At 41.9% G+C, this 18,025-nt stretch overlaps 2 protein-coding genes across 5 annotated transcripts; one reads left to right on the top strand and one right to left on the bottom strand.

The window, feature by feature from the left end:
- Positions 1-21: 21 nt before the first annotated feature.
- Positions 22-8,588, bottom strand: pcolce2b (procollagen C-endopeptidase enhancer 2b). Its single transcript, XM_084565936.1, has 9 exons — positions 8,360-8,588; positions 7,960-8,068; positions 7,275-7,530; positions 6,171-6,295; positions 4,752-4,888; positions 4,490-4,653; positions 3,527-3,610; positions 1,498-1,665; positions 22-1,092 (listed from the first exon to the last, which is right to left on the bottom strand). The coding sequence occupies exons 1-9, from the start codon at positions 8,491-8,493 to the stop codon at positions 962-964; spliced, it is 1,308 nt and encodes a 435-aa protein (XP_084422062.1). The 5' UTR covers positions 8,494-8,588; the 3' UTR covers positions 22-961.
- A 694-nt stretch (positions 8,589-9,282) lies between these two features.
- Positions 9,283-18,008, top strand: u2surp (U2 snRNP-associated SURP domain containing). Of its 4 annotated transcripts, none has more exons than XM_084566378.1 (26): positions 9,283-9,352; positions 10,166-10,264; positions 10,499-10,613; positions 10,716-10,840; positions 10,932-11,002; positions 11,133-11,221; positions 11,367-11,402; positions 11,513-11,595; positions 11,833-11,998; positions 12,094-12,305; positions 12,682-12,725; positions 14,281-14,385; positions 14,481-14,547; positions 14,650-14,813; positions 14,933-15,095; positions 15,189-15,268; positions 15,376-15,463; positions 15,557-15,694; positions 15,780-15,969; positions 16,071-16,151; positions 16,353-16,404; positions 16,489-16,636; positions 16,736-16,846; positions 16,928-17,055; positions 17,151-17,360; positions 17,499-18,008. In XM_084566378.1, the coding sequence occupies exons 1-26, from the start codon at positions 9,308-9,310 to the stop codon at positions 17,635-17,637; spliced, it is 2,949 nt and encodes a 982-aa protein (XP_084422504.1). In that variant the 5' UTR covers positions 9,283-9,307; the 3' UTR covers positions 17,638-18,008. The 4 variants fall into 4 exon arrangements, with proteins under 4 accessions (XP_084422504.1, XP_084422506.1, XP_084422505.1 ...); XM_084566379.1 differs by having other exon boundaries at positions 9,284-9,352; positions 17,175-17,360; XM_084566380.1 differs by lacking the exon at positions 11,367-11,402.
- The last annotated feature ends 17 nt before the right edge of the window (positions 18,009-18,025 follow it).

Genomic DNA, 18,025 nt, shown 5'->3' with positions numbered 1-18,025 from the left:
CGTCAGACATCATTTGGCATGTTTCGCTTCCCGGTTGTACAAAGAGACGAACGCAAAGAAAAATGTTGAAGAGAAGTTTTATTTGGGCAGATGAAAACAAATAAAATATAAATAATATTCATAGACTTTTTTCATATGAAAATAGGTCGCATTTCATACCTTTGCTTTTAAAAACAACGACAGATAAGTAAGTGACATATATACTGATGGCGGTGCTTTGCATCCATAAACTAAAAGAAAACAGGTAAGGTAAGGTCCTCATTTGTTTCACATAAAACCAGCAGAAATAATTATGTTTCTATATATTAAATATTGCACTTAAATCACCACATTGTAAACTTCCAAACCTGCCCATTAAAACTGAACACAGGAAATGAATGCTACAACCACTTTAAAGCTACAACAAAAAGCCGCAACAAATGCCCTATTAATGAGGCTTGTCAAATTTAAATCTAGTCTGCCAGAAAGGTAAACTTGTTTAATGCATTCATCACAGCCCTTACTCACATTATACTCTACAGCCTCAAAGGACAGAATATGAACTAATCAGAGTAAAGGAGCTACTATGGAACAATTGTAATAATGTTTATTTTATGATATATGAATTGCTAAGCTCTAGAGGCTGAAATTTCACTTAATTTTGTTGCTGATTCACTGATTCATCTGAGGTTTCCAAAGAAGCTGCTGTTTTTATTGGAGGCAGATTAAAATTTCCAAAATAATTCAACCTGCTGCAAAATGAATACGTACACAAATCAATTCCCCACGACTGAATGAATCATTTATTTCTATGTTTTGTCCTGGCAGCTCTTCATTCAGATTCAGTTTTGTTTTTGTGGCCTGTGTTTGTTGTTGAGGAGGAGATTGTTGGGGTATTTTTTATTTTTTTTCCCCCTAATTGTTTCCATCCACGGCGGAGCCTCGGGCGGAGGGATCCTCGGAGCTGCCGGGCCACTTGCGCTCAGCACTGCTTGTTTTTCAGAACGTTCAGTCCTTTCTGGTTCTTTGTCTTGAACGCCATGACAAAGTGGTGCGGGGCGATTTTGCCCCGGCCCTCCTCGTCCACCTGGCCCATGAAGATGTAGTTCAAGCCTGGTGAGGTCACACACAAAATACCTGAATGCAGTGGCGGAACGGCAGAGACATTCAGGGAGGCCCGATGTGAGAATCTGCACGTGGCAGGTCTGTATTCCATATGTTTACATGCATACATAGAAGCTGGAATTATATGCAGGCATGTAAACATACACATTCATTGACTGTTTGGACAGTGAGTTCTGCCGCTCACCCAACCCTTCGCGTCGAGCTCTGCCAACTGACAGCACAGCAGACGAGGCAAACTCAGAGCCATAGGTTATTCAAAACAGTCAACCAGGAACTGCATAGCATTTACCATCATTTAGATAATGATGTGATGCATTAAAAATAAAAATTAAAAAATTAAAAAATTCAAGGGCTCTGGGCCAATTTAATTTCACAAGCACGCCTTACACTCACCTCGTCTGATAAATGGGCACTTCTTGCACAGGATAATGATCTTGGTGCTCATTGTCTTTCCTGCCTGCTGGATCGCCAGACTTCCCTCCTTGTACACGCTGATGATGGAGACGGTGGCGTACATACTTCCTCCTCTCATCGCCGCGGTAATGACAGTCCCAGTTATCACTGACATCAAACACACAAAAATGCTTCATATCACAAGAAGACCCATAGTTGTGATTACAGTGGTTTGCAGAACTTCTCATTTTAATTTAGATAAACTGCAAGGTCATTTTCTTTGCTTTGGCAAGTGTTGTGCTTTGAACTAAAACTTTTAAAAACCACCAGTGTAAAATTTAATTTTCTACAGTATCCTTTGAATACAGGTCATTATTTTTTATCAGTTTCCGATCGCCCATGCATCATGCATCATCTTGTATCATGTATTTACTGTGGATTTGTGAATTTATCTGCTCGCTTCTCCAGCTCTCCTCCCCTCTCTTCTTTCCCACGCCTCTCTTTTTCTCCATCTCTCTACCCGGCCAGCCTCACTCATGGTTTCTTCCTGTTAAAGGGAGTTTTTCCTTCCACTTTCCTTAGAGCTTACTCTGAAGGCTCTGGGTTCTGTAAAGCGTCTTGATACAGTTTGGACTGTTACTGACACTATATAAACAAAATTAAACTGAATTTTGTAACACAGTAGTGTAAAGTGATTGGAAGTCTGCATGGAATATCAGGAGCGTAGCATGAAGAATTCTCTGCAAGTGCAAAAGACAAGAGAGCCTGGAGTGTACAGTGACAGATTCAGGGAAGGAAATCTGTCTTTTATTGCCTTCATTAATAATCAGAACAAAATCTGAACAATGTGTGCATATTACATTTCACTTCCTTTACTTTGAAGTGCATCCTGTCAGTTAAAATGTCTTTCTGAATTAAAAGCGTCATCTTTTAACATTTCCTGTCAGGCTATCGGCCCTCCCCTTATGATCTCTTAACGGTTCCCCGTCCATCCGTGACCTCAGAAAATACAACTTCAGCTATATCACTTACTGTAAGACTTTATAAACATAAAGACTGACAAGACTGACAAGGTCAAGTTGAATGAAATCATAACTGTTCAGCTGAACAACTAGAGTTGCTACTCTCTCCCAGTTGTTTTTGTTCTGTCAAAAACGTGCAGGGTGACGTTTCAGACATTTCCTGTTTAGTCTGACCAAGTCTCCAGAAGTCTGTTTAGTTGTAATGACTCATGGACACGTGACACTTAACAGTGGCAGGTGAGATATAGTGCAGCCGGCTCAGGGAGCACAAGAGGGGTTCTTTACACTGATGGTACCAATATGTCTGGACTGCACGTACTTCCTGTTTCATTTCCTGACAGTGATGGGAGTGCCCAGTGGTCGGCCTGTTTCAGTTGCGCTGTCATATCTGCTGCTGCTGTTCCAATGTTGCACATTTCACGCTATTACACAGATTTTAAATGTTCCTCTGACAAACTATTTTCACCCTACTGTCTCGACCACTTCTTATTCAAGTGTGATGTAACACACCGTGTGTTTATTCCGCCGCCACGCTTTTTCCAGCACGCCCTCGGTTCCTGATCCAAGCGCACTCTTTGAAACGCCAATCTAACACGTGCGGTAAACATCTCCGGGAGGAAAACATCAGAGAGCGGGAGAGGAGCAGACGGAGGCCGAGTCTGAATCAACACGTTCATTTATCAGGGGTTGACTTATAGTCAGCGGCTGTGCGCGTGTGTTTACACTGGAGGTAACTGTGCTCTACTGTAAAGTCCTTCACATCCAGACAGGCTATCAAGGGAGTCTTTCAGATGTACGGGGGGAAATCGGAGAAGCAAAGACAGGGACATGATCGGGACTATAAACTGCTAGTTAGGGGCGTTCCTGCTGACAGTCTTAGCGTGGGGTCTGCGGGGATAAATCTTAGGAGTGTGTTTAACAGTAGATACATTCAATACCACAAGGCAATCTGGAATATATAAGTGATTTAGAGGTTTATAAATTGCAGTAACCTCTGATGTTCTTACCAAAATTGCTGGAGCAGTAATTGCTCTCGAGTGTTCCTCGTCTCTTACATTTCTGCTGGCACAGGGCAACGGAGTACTTCAGAGCTGCAGAGACACGCACAAAAGAAAATTCAATCTCTGTAATTTTGCCTGCTAATGATACCGGCATGAAAGTTGTGGTTACATCTGCTTCTCTTGTGGATTATGTACAGGATATTCTCAGTAACACAAGAGTCTCTCCAAATGAATGGCTGTCAGCATCTGATGCGATGTACAGGGAGTATAATAGCAAGATGACGGGACAAATGGACAGCTGTTTTGTAAGTTAAAGATAGTAGCGTCTATAAAGAACCAAGGCTTGACAACAGCCAATGTAACTATCTAAATATTTTTCTTACTGGAAAGGGAAAAGTCAGGGAAGATAAGCCATCCAGAAATCAATGTCAGAGTATTACATCATGGCAGGGAGGTGCCAAAATAACCTGGCCTGAGTCAGGGAAAAAACAACAGTGTGTGGGAATGTTAGTTTGAGTATGAAAATGAGCTGTGATTGCGGGTGCAGACACGTGCCTACTCGGTATATAAACACTTTACAAGTGTGAGCGAAGCACACGGTTTTTGCATATGCTGGGTTTGAATGTGCTCTGGGCTGAATCTTTAATAAGAGTCCCGGTCCCAAGTACTGTATGTTGAAATGACACATGGATCACAACTTCATGTTAAATTGAGAGCGTCTGTGCCTAAGTCAGCTACTTAACCATGTGTGCAGCTCTGATTCAGAACTGATAACAGCTCCACTTGTTTCTTTCCTCAGATCTTGTATTGGAAGCAGATTTCGGATAGCCCTCGTGTTTAAAGCAAAAGAATAGTCCCACATGTTCCAAAATCCAGTAGCTCAAGCCCAGTGTCATAGTTACCTCATGTCAACAAATACAGATGTTGAAGTCTGCTAATGGTTTTTATTGAGTACAAGTTGCTACTTACGTATTGGCCTGGTGGTGACCGGCTGCGTGGTAGTTGTGGGTGGTATTGTGGTGGTGGGGAATTTCTTTGGTCTGAACTTGTAGTGTCCGATGAAGCCGTCTGCGGTCAGACTGAGATCTGACAGGAACTGGATTAGCAGCTGATTCCCCTCCGAGAACACTGGGCTGCAGAACAACACAGGAAAGCAGACTGGCGATAGATGAAGTCACAGGATGGATATTTTGGTGAAAATGGAATCGTCTGCACGATAGAAATCACCTACTCTGGGGGGCTGTCTCCGCAGTACTTTCCGATCCTCTTTGCATCGTTTATTTCTGCCCCGTTGAAAATGGACACGTGGTCGTAGCGGCAGTAGTTATCTCGTTCCACATCAAACTTCTCAAATTTCACCTCAATGATCTGTAGCAGGAGACAACAAAATCTTCTTTCAAGGCAACAATTGTAAAAGGCCCAATCAGGGTCGAGTAAAAGGTGACTCACTGAGACGTGTTTGAAGGACAGATCAGGCAGCACACCATGGTAATGATATTTACGTATTTAAACACTGACATTCTTTATCAATAATCTACTGAGAAAACATGGATGAATGAAAACATAGATGTTTAACTCCGGACTCACCAGGGAATAGCACTAGCATATCATAACAAAATATTGGTGAAATGAATGAGTTTCGCGGCAGATAATGCGTTATTTAGAGGCTGCGTTTTGGTGCCCCATTCACTCCCACTATTTGTGACTACATTGATCTAAATATTGTCTGAATGACTCCAAATGACACCAAAGTTATATGGGTGAGTAAACAATCGTATTTTACGCCAGAAATAAGGTCCAGTTTGTAAAAAACGGTAATTCTCCTTTAAAGCTTTAGTGTGGGATCTTTACATATAAATGAATGACCAATATATTCAAGCCCAATCAAGTTCACAGAACACTGATAAAGCTGATGAGCGCCAATCAAGTCTCTCTGTATTTCACAGTATTAGTTTTAAAGCTGATGTGTGTGGCGTCATTTGCATGTGGGTGCGGCCATATGAATGTCTTTTACATTCGCCAGCCATAACTTTCCTGAAGAGAGGAGCAGCCGTTACGATGTAGACAAAGCGGCCAACAACAACTCGCAATAGTAAAGAAACAAGTTACTAATGTAACTAAGGTTCTATGAACTCATCGTCTTTGGCGGTCAGGAAGAACTTTGGACACATGGAAGAAAAGTTTCTGGTGCTCCAGATAGAAACTGGGAGTTCAAAGGAAAGATTAAGTGAAAAGCAAAAGAGGTGAGGCCAGTGGGCGTCAGTTGATAGACGTACAAAGCAAAAACAGCTCTTGCTACCAAATTCATCGCGCTGGCAGAGTGTCAGGAGGACCCGGACAGATGGTAGCAAGAGAGGATGGTATTTTTTTTTTCAATTAGAAAGTGGTGATGGCAAGAAGAGTTCATTCACTAGTATTTTTGTTTTGTTCATGTCCTGTTAGTGTCATGTTTTGTGATGGACGGGGCTTTGTAGTCTAAAAAAGAAAGTGACTGACGGAGAGGACAACCGCAAATTACCATTGGTGTGTCCTCATTTGAGCACACTGAAAGAAGGACTGTAAGCATATGGCGATGGCGGTGTTTCTATAATTATTCTCAATGCCAGAAGAGGAAGTCAAAAGTTCAACATCGTAGATTTAAAGTTCTGACCTGGTTCTTCGGTGCCACTATATGCCAGGAGCAGGTAACACCGGCTGGGTAGTCCTTCTCAGGCCAGTTGGGTGTTTTGAAAGTTCCAGAGGGCTTGTCCAGTCTGCCTCCACAGTACTGCTCCCCTGTGGAGAAACGACTGAAGTTAATTATGGCTCATCAATGGCACAATAATTACATATCTTACTTATCCTAACTTACGAAGTCTAAAACAGGGCGTGAATTATACGATCAAGTTATTAACCACTTGCCTGCTGTAACAGATGTTCTCGTTGCCTTTATGAGACCATAAAAAGTAAGTCAGTGATTAGTCCAGTGTTCTGCAGGGGGTTTAAAATATATGACATGCTTCCAATGGTGTCTGAGAAACCGCAGCTCTAAAACCACACAAGCTGCTTAGACTTTTAATCTCTCAATGAAATGTTTTCATTGTAACATACACGTATCATGTTGTTTCCTTTCCAACATATCAAAACTGAAAATACAGTCAAGTAGAGTCAAAAAACAGATGTAAAGGGAGAACATGCTGTTCTCTACAGTTCTGACAATGTTTAAAGATGAATATAGCTACAGTGTTTTGGCTAACGTTGAGTGTGTAAAAGACATTGTCCATTGTAGCTGTCAGCTCCTTAGGTACAGAGAACCAGCCATTAAAATTCCACAAACACAGTAGCTGGGACTCAGGAGCCCTGCAGAGAGGAAAAGCCTCATTTAACTCTAAGTGATACCTCTGACCTGTGCTATCTACTGAAAGGCTCTCAAAAATGCTCATGGGAAATTCCACATCATACTGTGAGAAGAGATGTAGCCCTCTTGTCCACATGAACTTTAAAACCACAGGCTTGTCTCAGACAAATGAAACCCCCAAAAGTCACCCCCTTTTAGAAAAACATCACCTCTGTTTGACAGTGCACATCTTGGTCGGAATTCTTTGTATCATGCAAAAGCTATTTCTATCTTTTTCTGGGCACCGTGGCACCCCTCAACGACCTCACTGAAGCCATTCACGTCGACACCCTCCCACGCGGCTCTTTGTAACAAGCTTGGAAACAAACCAACACGCCAAGACCACGGCCCCAGCTTCTCCACTCTATGTTTGCATACCTCTTTCATGTGGGTGGGCAGCAGAGAAGACGGCAAGGAAGCCACTCCCAGCAGTGTTGGCATCAGATACCATCAGCAGAAGCATCTTGTTGCCCGTGGAAACAAGGGCGCCCGGCTTGAACGTCCCACAAAAGCGGCCAAGTCTTTGCCCATTGGCATGGCCACTGTAAACATCCACATAGTCATAGCGACACAGGTTGTCGCTCTCCAGATCAATAAAGCGGAATGACAATACCACTACCCTGCCCTCAGGGACCTAGGAGGAAAATCAGAGGGTATTAAGGGTCAAGGATCATTACTGATCTTCTTCTTAAGCAATATAAAATGACACAGTAGGTATACGCCTTTCAGCTATACTTGATAGTCTGTGTTTTCCATTAAATAAGAAGCCAAATGTACTTATAGACCACATTATAACTGCAGCTGTTCCAGCAACACCACCAGCTTCATTGCTTCAAAGTATTGTAACAGAGCCAGTCAGCAAAAACTGCCATAAACTGACTTTGGCTGTTGGCTGTTATGTATTTTTAGAAGGAATTTAATTGGGAATTTGGGATTAGACCAAAGACTGTCAGGCTATTACACTGTGTTGCTGCCAGTTGTCTTTTTAATTAATGAGAAGTTTGATCGTCATCATGCTGTTATGATGGGCAAACAGAGCGTGTGAGTGTGAAATTGGACTCACTGTGATTCTCCACACACATTTGGTGTTTGGAGGGTAAACTCCTGGGTATCCCTGGCTCCCGATTACTCCAGAGTCCCCTGTGATGTTTCCGCCACACGTGAAGGTTGGTCTGGAGGGGAAAGCATGGTTTCTATAAATTGGCTATCAATTGATGAAGACGTGTTAAAACAATGGGGGGGAAAAAAGTCGTTAATGAAAATCTGCTGCTCATTTAGCAGATTTAATTCCTCGCCAATGCGCCATATATCCTGAGGCAGCCCAGACTGCAGAATATTCCTCTATTAACTCCAGTATACTGGCGCTGCTCCTTCTCCACAGCCTACACGGGATCCTTGACACCTTGAATTCTCATAAATCTTTCAAATTAATTTGGAGGAAAAAAAAGTAAATAAAGATGTACCTCCCCTGAGACTGCGCACAGACTTCTGTCAAGAACAGTAGAGTCCATGCGCAAAAAATACTGCATGTTCTCCACATTGTTGAATAAACGGAGCAGGCGTTTCTCCTGCTTTCGCTCCGTGGCATGAATGGCATTGTGCTCAGCAGCAAAGTACCCGGGAGTTCCTGCAGGGAGTTTCAGCAACTGCGAGCTCAGGCGGATGAATATAGCGTTTGTTCTGAGGTAGGAGGGACGGAGCACAGGGGGCTGTGGATTAAAGACGCGCTGGGAGGGTGTGGGGTCTCACATTAGCTTCATACGGCACCTGGCCTGAAAAACCTTGAAGGAGGTGGCATGAATAAACTTGACTCAAGAAAATCCATGCATGGTTTTGGCATTCCAGTCAGTGGAGTGTAGCCTACGGATGGTGCAGACTTGATAAATAGCGTAACCAAAGCTAGATGACGCAAGTCAGTATGTCATGCAGGAATTTTACCGGCTGAAAAATTATTAAAATAGTTTTTTGGTATTTCTTGTCAGGATGACATGCACATGTAAGATAATTTGTCTATAGAATAAGAGCACCACCTGCTGGACTAAAGTTAGAAAGCAATTTCATTGCACCCCCCCCCCCCCCCCTTTTTTTGTTTTAAATTTATACCAAGATTAATTTATTTTATAGAGAAAATAAGATCGGTTGCACGTTCATTCAAACAAAAGCAACGAATTGTTAGCTTCTGTGACATAATAATTAAACAACTGGAAATATAACTAAAATAATATTTCGTTTTGTACTAAATGTTAAACGTTTCAAACATAATTCTAAGAATGACACCCATCTGACACCAAAGAGAGATAGCGTTCGACCGTCACTGATTGATCACATCAGTTATCGACTACGTGGCCTGGACTCTCACGTTTGCCATTATCATCGCATCGACGATCGATTTTATTTTAGTTCCAGAAAAGATGGCGGACCGAACGCCTGGTGGCTCTCAAAAAGCTAGCGCTAAGGTGAAATTTACCGTTTGTACTTGCGTTTGCTGTGTCGCATATGTTGCTATGAAAATGGCGTGAATAATGGTAGCCCGAACCCCCGCAAATATCGGTGTATTTGCAGCCTGCAAGAGAGCAGCGTGACGAGGGTGCGCAATCATGTTAGCTACGTACCATACTGCCGCGCTAAAGCGAATCTCCGCTCCCCGGCCATACTGGCTAATGTAGCTATGCTAGGCTAACGAAATGGCTACCGCAAGCAAAACCAGTATAAGCAATTCACCTAGAAAGGCATGTTTTCCACCAAGTACCTTATAGTAACCATGCTCACATTCGAAACAAATATTACTCGTTATATATCTGTGTTTTGACTAGTAAATTCAATATCTGGGAACTCGGGCCTAACGGTATCCCAGCGTTAGCTCCTTGCAACAGTCATTCACCGCTTAATGTAATGAATTCAGTTAGTGGCGCTACCGCAAACACCGACGTGTAGGCCTCTCGTTGTTTTTTTGCTTAGTTGTATTCAGCTGCAGCTTGGTTGAAAACACACCTTGCAGAATGACTATTCAATGTCCTCAACACAAGCTAATTGTGGACAAGGTCTATATTACAGTATATGAATTACGGTTACATGGCCTACTGAACTTATCTGTCAACGCATTAACAGTCACTATTTAACTGGCGTATGAATAATTGTTATTGTATTTATTAGATGCACTAGTAATGTGTGTGATGACCTGCTTGTGTTTATGCAGCCGATGAAGAGTTGTATTGCGTGGTTATGAAATATACTTTGGGAAGCTAACCATGCTTTGTTTACATCGACAGGCGCTGCTTGAGAGCAAACTTAAGTCTTTTAGCATTGGAAAAATGGCTGTGGCCAAGAGGACTCTAAGCAAGAAGGAACAAGATGAAATCAAGAAAAAGGTAAGAATGGATATCTTTCTGGAGGTTATTATCGTTGAGGTGCCTCTTTGAAGTATGTCTTTATTCATGATATTCCTGAATGTCAGTATGTATTGTCACCCTTACCACTTCAACTTTCAATTAACAACTTTTTGGTTAGCTCATTTAAGACTGATAAAATATGTAAATATTTTTGTAACTTAACATGTTTACTTTTAATATAAAGTCCTATCTTCTCTTCTCTTCTGTGTTCAGGAAGATGAGCGTGCAGCAGCAGAGATTTATGAAGAGTTTCTTGCTGCTTTTGAAGGAGGAGGGGAGGGTAAAGTCAAGGCCTTTGTCCGTGGCGGCATTGCGAATGCGACAAAAGGTACGTCATTGTTTATTTCTAAAATGCACTGCAAGCCATGTCAAAGCACAAAGTTATTCGCAGTATCCCAAATGTAATTGTTGTGATTTATTTTCTTTGCAGAAGAAGCAGCTGCCGATGAAAAGAAAGGAAAGTTGTACAAGCCCAAGTCTCGTTTTGAGACCCAAACAAAAAGCATCTTGCCTTTGGAAACCCCACCACAGTTTTTAGCTTTAGACAAAAGACATGTAGGTATTATTGCAATCAGTGAGTAGTCTTTATTCTTACTGCTAACTGTAAATAATAATTGTTTATATTATTTCCTTATCTGTGTTTCAGACTTTGAAGAAAAGTAATGAAAAGGAAAAGAAGAAGAGTAACTTGGAACTCTTTAAAGAAGAACTTAAACAGTAAGTTTTGACATTAAAATTAAAAAGTTTCAATTATAGTGGTGAAACTAAAGTTGTTATGGTGTAGTTCTGACTGTATAAAATCCACAATGTCAGCATAATTAACTGTACTCTGTTCTGTTTCCTGAAGAATACAGGAAGAAAGGGATGAAAGACATAAGATGAAAGGACGCGTTAGTCGTTTTGAACCCCTCCCTGGCGCGGATGGAAGACGCTCATGTGAGTGTTTTTCAGTTGCATTACTGCAGTATATGTACCAACTCGGCCTGAAATGGCCCCGTCCTGCACGCCTTACTCCATCGCCTCCACCCTTATCCACCTCTGCCCTGAAACAAAATTTATACTGCTTTTCTGCTTCTTTTAGCGGATGGTTCTTCAAGAAGAAACCGTCCGTCCAGTGGTAATTTTGACTTAATAATGTGGCTGTGAATATCTTCATCTTGCTAAGAAAAATAATGCAGTGCAATCCAACAGCAGCAGGAAATGTGTGTCTCTTCTCTGTGTCTGCAGTTTTGGATGATTGTGCTCCAGGTTCCCACGATGTTGGAGACCCTTCCACTACGAACTTGTATCTCGGAAACATCAATCCACAGGTGACTTTGTAACCTAATACAAATAACTTGGAAATACATTATAGCACTGCTTGAGCAAGCTTTGCTGTGAAAAGTAGGACTTAACATGAGCTTGTTGCTTTACCTGCAGTCTTGTCCTAAGTAAGAAAGGTGCTGTGCACGCCCTCAAATTCAAGTGTGTATGTTGTTCAAATATTTAAACAATATCAAAATATGAAATATTAATTTTCTCCCACTTGTATCAATATTATTTTATAGATGAATGAGGAGATGCTTTGTCAAGAGTTCGGCCGCTACGGTCCACTGGCCAGTGTGAAAATCATGTGGCCGAGGACAGACGAGGAGAGGGCTCGGGAGAGGAACTGTGGCTTTGTGGCTTTCATGAACAGGAGGGATGCTGAGCGAGCACTCAAGAACCTAAATGGTAGAGAGCTGCTTTTTTTTTTATATTAAATTAAATTTAAATTCTGGTTATCTACCCAGCTTTGACTAAATATATCTTTTCTTCTTCAATTACAGGAAAGATGATAATGAACTTTGAGATGAAATTAGGATGGGGCAAAGGTGTGCCTATTCCACCCCATCCCATCTACATCCCTCCTTCCATGATGGAGCATACACTCCCACCACCGCCCTCTGGCCTACCCTTCAACGCACAGCCACGGGAGAGGCTAAAAAACCCCAATGCTCCCCTGCTTCCTCCACCCAAAAACAAGGAGGAGTTTGAGAAGGTAACTCAACATGTCAGCCTGGGCTTTCTCATGGTATATGGCAGTGTTTTGTTAACTGTGGTGGTGAGATGATAGCCTTTGTGAGGAGCAGTCATTGCAGGATTTAGTGATAGCTTTTGTCTTGTTGACTTAATTAAATCATGTGTAAGTGTGGGTGTAATGAAATGTTAGCGTGGAAAAAGCTCAGTGTCAGAAAGGTGCTTGTAGTTATTGTGGTTAGTATCAGAGGTGTTTGGCCTTTAGTAAAGCTGACAGCAGTAAAGGAAAGTTGTTGTCTTTTTGCACTTTTAAATGCATTTTTTATATTTTTTCACTTGTTGCCTTTTTAACAATACTCACATTCTATGTTTATTATCTGATGTGACTTCATATACAGACTCTGTCGCAAGCCATAGTCAAAGTGGTTATCCCAACAGAAAGGTACATGTTTTTCTTTTTTTAAATTGGTGTACAAACTTAGAAAAAAAACATCCCATAATGAAGCTAAAAGATTGATCAGTTGATCACTGCATGCTACAGGGGGCTGGTCAGTGTGGATGAGCAATGGTTGAGGCTGTTGTACAACATCTTCACACTAGTACATAGGATAATACTGACTGACAAGTTTGTTGTACCTCGCTCTTTCACATCCCCATCATCATTCATGTTTTCTTTACATATGTAGCCAAACATCATTATAGAGCTTACTGAGTAGAACCAAAGGTCATTGCTTTCACACTCCATACATAGACATTTAATTGTGTTGCTCTACTTGTGGTAATCTGCTACATACATGGTCTGCTGATTCTAGATCTGTAGTTGTGAAAACCTGCTCTCAGACCATTGCTCACTCAGACCGTCTCCCCCCTTTGGCCTCTGTCAATCTATCGGGAGCTCAGTTAATCTGGCCCCTGTCCAACAAATCCAAACCTGCCAGCATTAGTCTATATACGACCTTTGACATTGGCCTTGGTGAGCAGCACAAGTTGAACTGTCTGCGGCAGCGAGGGACCTGAAAAGCATCATGGGATGGATTGGGAAAGTATACAGAATTTTACACCGTCATTGGTACGATCGGCTCCAATACAAGTAAATGTGATCTGTGTTGTCAAATGAAAGACATCCTTTGTCTTGTTGGCCACTTTAGGCTTAATGTATGCAGCCTGCACTTTGTATTTCCCCAAAAAATGTCACAGAAGATCTTTAGATATCCCATTTGCACACTGTTCAGTCAGTACCACCAGTAGATGACCCGTTTAGCCTATTTTAGACCAAGAATCCTGTACTGCTTTTTTCACTTCACATTAGTCAGGAGATGAGTGGGATTCAAAGGCATTGTATTGACAGATGTTATAGTTAATACAGTGTCTTATCAATGTCTCACTCCTACTTTCCCAGTGTACAGAACTTCACTACTATTTAAAAAAAAAAAAAAAATAAAATTTGAATCTAGGAAGCTTTTGTAGAAAAGCTCCAAGCAGTGCAGTGTAATTAAACACAGACATGAAGTGGAAGATGAACTATAGAACAATTTACCCAAAATAAAATAAAAAATAGATCGATTTAGTTTTTTTTTGTTTGTTTTCTTTATTTAATGCAAACCAGATTCTATTTTATTATGTTGATTTTTTTATTCTTGGAGTTATATAGGCCCAGAGGCTTAGTCACTGTTGTTCTTAATTTATTCTTGGTCATGTGACACTCTTTAGCAGTTGTCTTTTAAGGAGGTTCTCCTCATTGTTCATTTAATCTTTAGCAGCAGTAAATATGTGTTGCAGTGTTACCACGGTAACACACTATTCAGTCATGTCCTACTGTACAAGACGGCCACAGTTATATTCTTGGCTTTGCGTAGCATGCATTGTGTCATTTGCGAGACAGCTGCTTGTGAGTGTCCAGCCACCAAGCGTAAATTAATCTGATATTCAGGCTTTTTGTAGTGCTCAAAAGTCCGTCCAGTCTGAATCCGTTTGCTTTAACTGTGTCTTTCTTGTAGGAATTTGCTCTCTCTCATCCACCGAATGATCGAGTTTGTGGTGCGTGAAGGCCCAATGTTTGAAGCCATGATCATGAACAGAGAAATCAACAATCCCATGTACAGGTCAGTTTAGTCTCCCACCAGAAGTGTAATGACTGTTATTCTATTTGTTAAAATATGGTTTGTGCAGAGTAATGAATGGTTCTCTTTTCTTCCAGATTTTTATTTGAGAACCAGAGTCCAGCACATGTATACTACAGGTGGAAGCTCTACTCCATACTACAGGTTAGTTTGCTGTTTTAATAACGGCTCCCGATAAACACAAAGTTTCAGTAGTATTCAACACTGAAGAGTTTTGATATTTACTATAAATGATTGCTTTCTCAGGGTGAAGCACCAGTTAAATGGAGAACAGACGACTTTAGGATGTTTAAAAATGGCTCTTTATGGCGTCCACCTCCTCTTAATCCTTACCTCCATGGTCCTTATGATGATGGAGAGGAGGAGGAGGAAGAGGAGGAATCCAGCAAGAAAGGCTGCTTAAAAGAGGAGTAAGATTTCCTTAGGAATATTAACGCGCACATTCTGGTACATGTAAAAGGTTGGCTAATTTATTTAAAGTGCTGTACTTTTACTGATTACATTTCTGCCTCTTTCCTCATCTCCTCAGTGAGCGGGACAAACTGGAGGAGATGCTGCGTGGTTTGACTCCAAGGAGGGGAGACATCACAGAAGCCATGCTGTTCTGTCTGAGCCACGCTGAAGCTGCTGAAGAGATAGTAGAGTGTATCACAGAGTCCCTCTCCATCCTTAAGACCCCTCTACCCAAGAAGGCACGTTACATTACACTGACGCCCTGCAACAGAAATGATCATTTATGTAGAAACCTAATTTAATCATTTGATATTTTCTCTGTGATGTTTCAGATTGCACGGTTATATTTAGTTTCTGATGTGCTGTTCAACTCTTCAGCCAAAGTATCTAATGCGTCATACTACAGAAAATAGTAAGTTGGTGCACTTGACAGCTCTACTGCCAATTTAAACGTAACAACTTAGAAGCCGCTACGTCTTTTTTTATTTTATTCTAATAACCTTTCTTTGTTCTGAACAGTTTTGAGACGAAGCTCTGCCAGATTTTCTCAGACCTCAACGCAACGTACAAAACGATACAAGGTCACCTTCAGTCTGAGAACTTTAAGGTAGAACTGATTTCTCAATAAACTGAACAAGCCGGACTTTACGAGGGTAATCACCCAGGTCACTCAGCTGTTTTGATGTCCTCTGTTTGGCAGCAACGGGTGATGTCATGTTTCCGGGCGTGGGAGGACTGGGCCGTGTATCCAGATCCCTATCTCATCAAGCTCCAGAACATCTTCCTGGGTCTAGTTAATCTCACAGCAGAGAAGGAGCCCGTAAGCCTCGTCATTGAGGTAAATATGTGAATTTGCCTGCAACACCAGTTAATATCACTTACTAAGGTCCTAGCTTGAATGTCTCTACTCTACTTTGTCCCAGGCTGAGCCAACAGAAGACATTGATGGGGCTCCTATAGGTGAGTTTGTAGATAATACTCTGCTGGAGGATGTGGATGGGGTGCCGATCGACGCGGGGCCCATGGATGGGGCACCGATCGATGGAGCTCCACTGGATGACCTAGATGGAGTACCTATCAAACCCATGGAAGAAGACATAGACGGAATACCTTGTGAGTAGCATAGTGACTGCCTAATGATCATCTCAGTTGTTTTTGTGCGTGCTGCTCTTGTACAGTCACTCAGTATCTTATTGTTTTCCTGGTGATTGTAGTTGACCAGTCCAAGGAAACAGCCTTCAAGGTAGCACCCTCGAAATGGGAAGCAGTGGACGAGTCAGAGTTGCAAGCTCAAGGTGAGACATTCAGAAAACTTCTTTCTAAGACTCATGTATTACATTAAAGCACCTTGTTTATATCGTTACACTCTCCCTATTATTGCACTCTTTCTTAATTCACAATATGTACAGTACAGTTCATCCTCTATTTATAGTTCTTCTATATTTCTTGTTGTGTGTCTTGTACATTAGTGTCTGAATCTTAATTTTGCTCCACAGCTGTGACAACCTCAAAATGGGAGATATTTGAGCAGCCAGAAGAAACAAAAAAGTGAGTTTAACTTGTTTAGTGTGTGCATAATGTTCTGCAAATCCCCTGGGCATCCTATTTTATGAACTGTATCCACCTCTGCAGGAATGATGAGGACAGTGATGATGACGACAGGACACCTCGCTCAGAAGATATTCAGAGCTACTCCAACCCCATCAGAGAGGACTCGGATACTAAGGCTAAGATATCTGAAATGAACGAGGAGAAGCGCATCAAGCTGAGAGAGATAGAGGTGCTTTGCAGCTGCTACAAATCTCCATACTACACGTATCACGATGTGTTCATTGTTTTGACAGTTAAGCTGAATTTGTTCCTTGTGTTCTTCACACAGGTTAAAGTCATGAAGTTCCAGGATGAGCTGGAGTCTGGGAAAAGACCAAAAAAGCCTGGCCAGAGTATTCAGGAGCAGGTGGAGCACTACAGGGACAAACTGCTACAAAAGGTATTAGCTTAGCCTTTGCACATATTTACCACAGATGATTTTAAAGCAGCACTTGTTAATGGGGTTATTTTATTTATCTAGGAAAAGGAAAAAGAGAAACTTGAACGGGAGAAAGAGAAGGAAAAGAAAGAGAAGGAGAAAGCTGAGGCACGGTTGAAAGAGCTGAAGAAGGAAAAGGAGAAGGAGGACACGCCAACCAGAAAAGAGAGGTAAGAACCACTTGGTTGGAGGTGATCCAAGTGAAGTTGTAGTTTTTCCATGTACTTCATAAAACATGGGGTTTGTTTAATTTTCTGTCTGACAGACGTTTGTCCCCTCCGGTTGATAGGAAGCGGCGTCACAGCGGGTCACCCAGTCCAACACGGAGCAGCAGCAGGCGAGGCCGGTCATCCTCGCCCCGTTCAGAGCGCTCTGAAAGATCGGAACGCTCTGACCGATCATACCCAAAAGACACAACTTCCCGCTCCTCCCATAAAGACTCACCACGATCCAGCAACAAAAAGTCATCCAAGAGGTAAGACACACTAGACTCCTACGACCAATATTAGAGCTACCTGTCTAATCCTACATATTTATTAATTGCACTGAGGTCTTGGGAGTGTGACTGTGATTTTATTTTAGCATCGTGTTTGTTTTTTTTTCTCCCCACTAGATCTCCCTCATTGCCTCGCACACCTAAACGATCCAGGAGGTCACGCTCCAGGACACCCAAGAAATCAACTAAGAAGTCCCGCTCCAAATCAAGATCTCCACACCGATCTCACAAAAAGTCAAAGAAGAGTAAACACTGACATCTTTTCCTTTGATTTCCAAACCAGCCTTTTCTCTTCCTGCCCCTTCCTGTCCTTCTCCACTCTGCGCCATGTTGTATAAAGGATTGAGACTGATTGGGCAGCTAAAGATCTCTGCCTGAACGTTAATGTGAGGACAATGAAGAGTGGAGGGTGTTGCATGGGTTGCCATCTGGTGTATCAAAGAGATGGGGCCGCTGCTGTTTTATATTGTAAAAAAAAGAATAACGTGCTTGTGTGTCCTGATTCCCCATCACCTCCAAATGGAGTTCATCCATGGTGTAGACCACACCCGTAAAGAGTGTGAGGACAATAGTCTTATATTCATGCTGTCATTTTCTGTTTTTGTAGTTCACATTAAAAAGGATTCCTAATAAGCAAGTGTCAT

Source organism: Chelon labrosus (genome assembly GCF_963514085.1).
Source record: "Chelon labrosus genome assembly, chromosome: 18".
Taxonomy (NCBI): domain Eukaryota; kingdom Metazoa; phylum Chordata; class Actinopteri; order Mugiliformes; family Mugilidae; genus Chelon; species Chelon labrosus.
This window is presented reverse-complemented; position numbering and strand designations above follow the sequence as displayed.

Bases quoted from the DNA above. Each gene is read 5' to 3' on its own strand.
- pcolce2b (XM_084565936.1), bottom strand. From the start codon at position 8,493: ATGCCATTCATGCCACGGAGCGAAAGCAGGAGAAACGCCTGCTCCGTT. The intron at 4,889-6,170 runs GTCAGAACTTTA...CTCCTGCTACAG, and splicing joins TAGTGGCACCGAAGAACCAG to ATCATTGAGGTGAAATTTGA. The intron at 1,093-1,497 runs GTGAGTGTAAGG...TGACCTCACCAG, and splicing joins GTGCCCATTTATCAGACGAG to GCTTGAACTACATCTTCATG.
- u2surp (XM_084566378.1), top strand. From the start codon at position 9,308: ATGGCGGACCGAACGCCTGGTGGCTCTCAAAAAGCTAGCGCTAAG. The intron at 11,999-12,093 runs GTAGAGAGCTGC...CTTCAATTACAG, and splicing joins AGCACTCAAGAACCTAAATG to GAAAGATGATAATGAACTTT. The intron at 14,548-14,649 runs GTTAGTTTGCTG...TTGCTTTCTCAG, and splicing joins AGCTCTACTCCATACTACAG to GGTGAAGCACCAGTTAAATG.